Below are 2260 nucleotides of genomic sequence, written 5' to 3'. Positions count from 1 at the left end.
AAGCCAAAAGACTTCCAGTGGACGGATCAGTGCGAGGAAGCTTTCTGAAGTTTCAAAACCTTTCTCACAAATCTGCCAATCTTGCAGAGACCGGACCACAAAATCGACCTCCTCCTCTACTTGGCAGTGGCAGAAATTGCAATCGGTGCGGTCATAGTGCAGGAGCACCAAAAAACATAGACGCCGGTCTACTTCATCAGCCGAGTCCTCCAAGACACGGAGAAGAGGTACCAAACCATTGAGAAGCTTGCACTGACCCTTGTCACGGCAGCCAGGCGCCTCCGACCTTACTTCCAAAGTCACCAAGTAGTCGTCAAGACCGACTACCCTATCAAGCAAATCCTAAGGAAGCCGGAGCTCGCCGGGCGGATGATAGCCTGGTCGGTAGAACTATCCGAGTTCGGCATCCAGTACGAAAGTCGCGGAGCCCTGAAAGCCCAATGCTTGGCCGACTTCGTAGCCGAACTCACTCCTACCTCAGTCGAAGAACCACAGGTATGGATTTTACACGTCGACGGGTCCTCCAACTCCAAAGGTGGTGGGGCAGGTATCATCTTGGAGGGGCCAAACCAAGTCACGTTGGAGCAATCACTCAAATTTAGCTTCAAGGTAACCAACAACCAAGCAGAATACGAGGTGCTTCTTGCAGGGCTAAGGTTGGCTCATGACCTCGGAGCTTGGAGAGTAAGGTGCAACAGTGACTCGAAACTTATGGTCGAGCAGCTTAGTGGAACATACCAGGCCAAGGACGTTCTCCTACAACGGTATTTCCACATGGCATCACAACAGATCTCGTCCTTCGACGAGTTCACTATACAGCATGTACCGCGAGAACAGAACACCAGAGCTGACCTCCTGTCTGATGGAACTAGGTGAGGAGATTGATGTTCCTTCACTTTGCTCCATGCTTAGGACCGTGAACTCTTGAGGTAGACCTTTGGAAGAAGCTTGAAGCTCCATGAAGAGGTCTTCAATGGAGGAGAAGCCTCAAGGTGGTTCGGTTACTCCTTGCTTAGCATAGAAGCTTGAGGAACCAATGGTTAAGGCTGAAGAATCTTGGTGAAACCTTAGAGAGAATTCTCCACGGTTTTAGAATGGACTCTTGATGAGAGAAATCTGAATATTATTTCTCAATTTGCTCAAAAGTGATTACAAGAGTATAGAAAACAAATATATAGGATAAGGTAGCTTGTAGGAGAAGCTAACCTTAACCATGGTTCACTAGGAACCATGGTAAGGTGAACTTAACTCCCACGGTTTTAGCTAGCTTCTAGGAGAAGCTAACCTTGACCATGGTTCACTTAAGAACCATGGTAAGGTTGGCTTAACCTCCCTTAGTTTAGTAGCTTGCAAGGCAAGCTTCAAAACCAAGAGGAGAAGTCTTAGAAATTTCGGCCAAGAGGAAGTCATTTGGGCTAGGCGGCCTTGGTCTCAAAATGGCTCCAAGATTAATTTGAAAATCTTCAATTTGGTTTAGTTAGGTTCATCATATGATGATGTAACCTAGCTAAATCAAATATATGAAAAATTAGGAGCAAAATAAGCCCAATATGCAAAATTTAGCCTAGGCCCAACTCAGGCCCAATTTCTAAGCACACTCCCTAGCTTTGCTAAAAGCACCCCCTTTTCCCTACTGAAAAAATACCAAATGAAAGTATGAACTAGGGAGGTTAAATGGAGTTAAACTCTCCAAGTAACCTACCTCAAAATCAATATACAAACACTAGGAAAAAGCAAATAAAGTGCCTCACAAATACAAAGGCAAAAATAACCTATATAAGAGACTATTTGAAACTATACAATATATACAAGTAGAACTAGGCTTCTCTTCATGATAGAGCATTCCAAGTGAAGACTACCTTGGGCTTGGCAAGTCCACTAGTCTTTACAAGGTCCAACTCTTCCTGTATTTTTCTAGCCATAGCTCTGGTAACTGGGCCCTTGGCCCACGGTCTATCACTGTCAAAACTTGCGAGCACCAAGCGCCCTGGACAACATCGGACCATCATCCAAGAGACTTTGCACTCACCCAGCCTAGACGACAAGGTCGTCAACACTAGCGACAGTGAAGACCAGGGATGGATGACAGGCATTTGGAGCTACTTGAAGGCAGGAGTTTTGCCCGAGGACAGGGATGAAGCCAGGAAGATGAGGTTGAGGTCGGCCAAGTTCGTCATCATTGGCGATGAACTATTCAAGCGTGGCATCTCCACCCCACTGCTCAAGTGCTTAACTGCACCCTAGGCAACCTATGTCATCG

General features: G+C 46.3%; 1 protein-coding gene across 1 annotated transcript; it reads left to right on the top strand.

Moving 5' to 3' along the window:
- The first annotated feature begins 369 nt into the window (after positions 1-369).
- Positions 370-876, top strand: LOC145957254 (uncharacterized). The gene has a single exon (XM_083073475.1). The coding sequence runs from the start codon at positions 370-372 to the stop codon at positions 874-876; it is 507 nt and encodes a 168-aa protein (XP_082929601.1).
- Positions 877-2260: the final 1384 nt, after the last annotated feature.

Source organism: Cajanus cajan, chromosome 4 (assembly GCF_000230855.2).
Source record: "Cajanus cajan strain Asha chromosome 4, NIPB_CcT2T_4, whole genome shotgun sequence".
NCBI lineage: Eukaryota > Viridiplantae > Streptophyta > Magnoliopsida > Fabales > Fabaceae > Cajanus > Cajanus cajan.
This window is presented reverse-complemented; position numbering and strand designations above follow the sequence as displayed.

What these genes read in the sequence shown, in the direction of transcription:
- LOC145957254 (XM_083073475.1), top strand. Translation starts at nt 370, where the DNA reads ATGATAGCCTGGTCGGTAGAACTATCCGAGTTCGGCATCCAGTACGAA.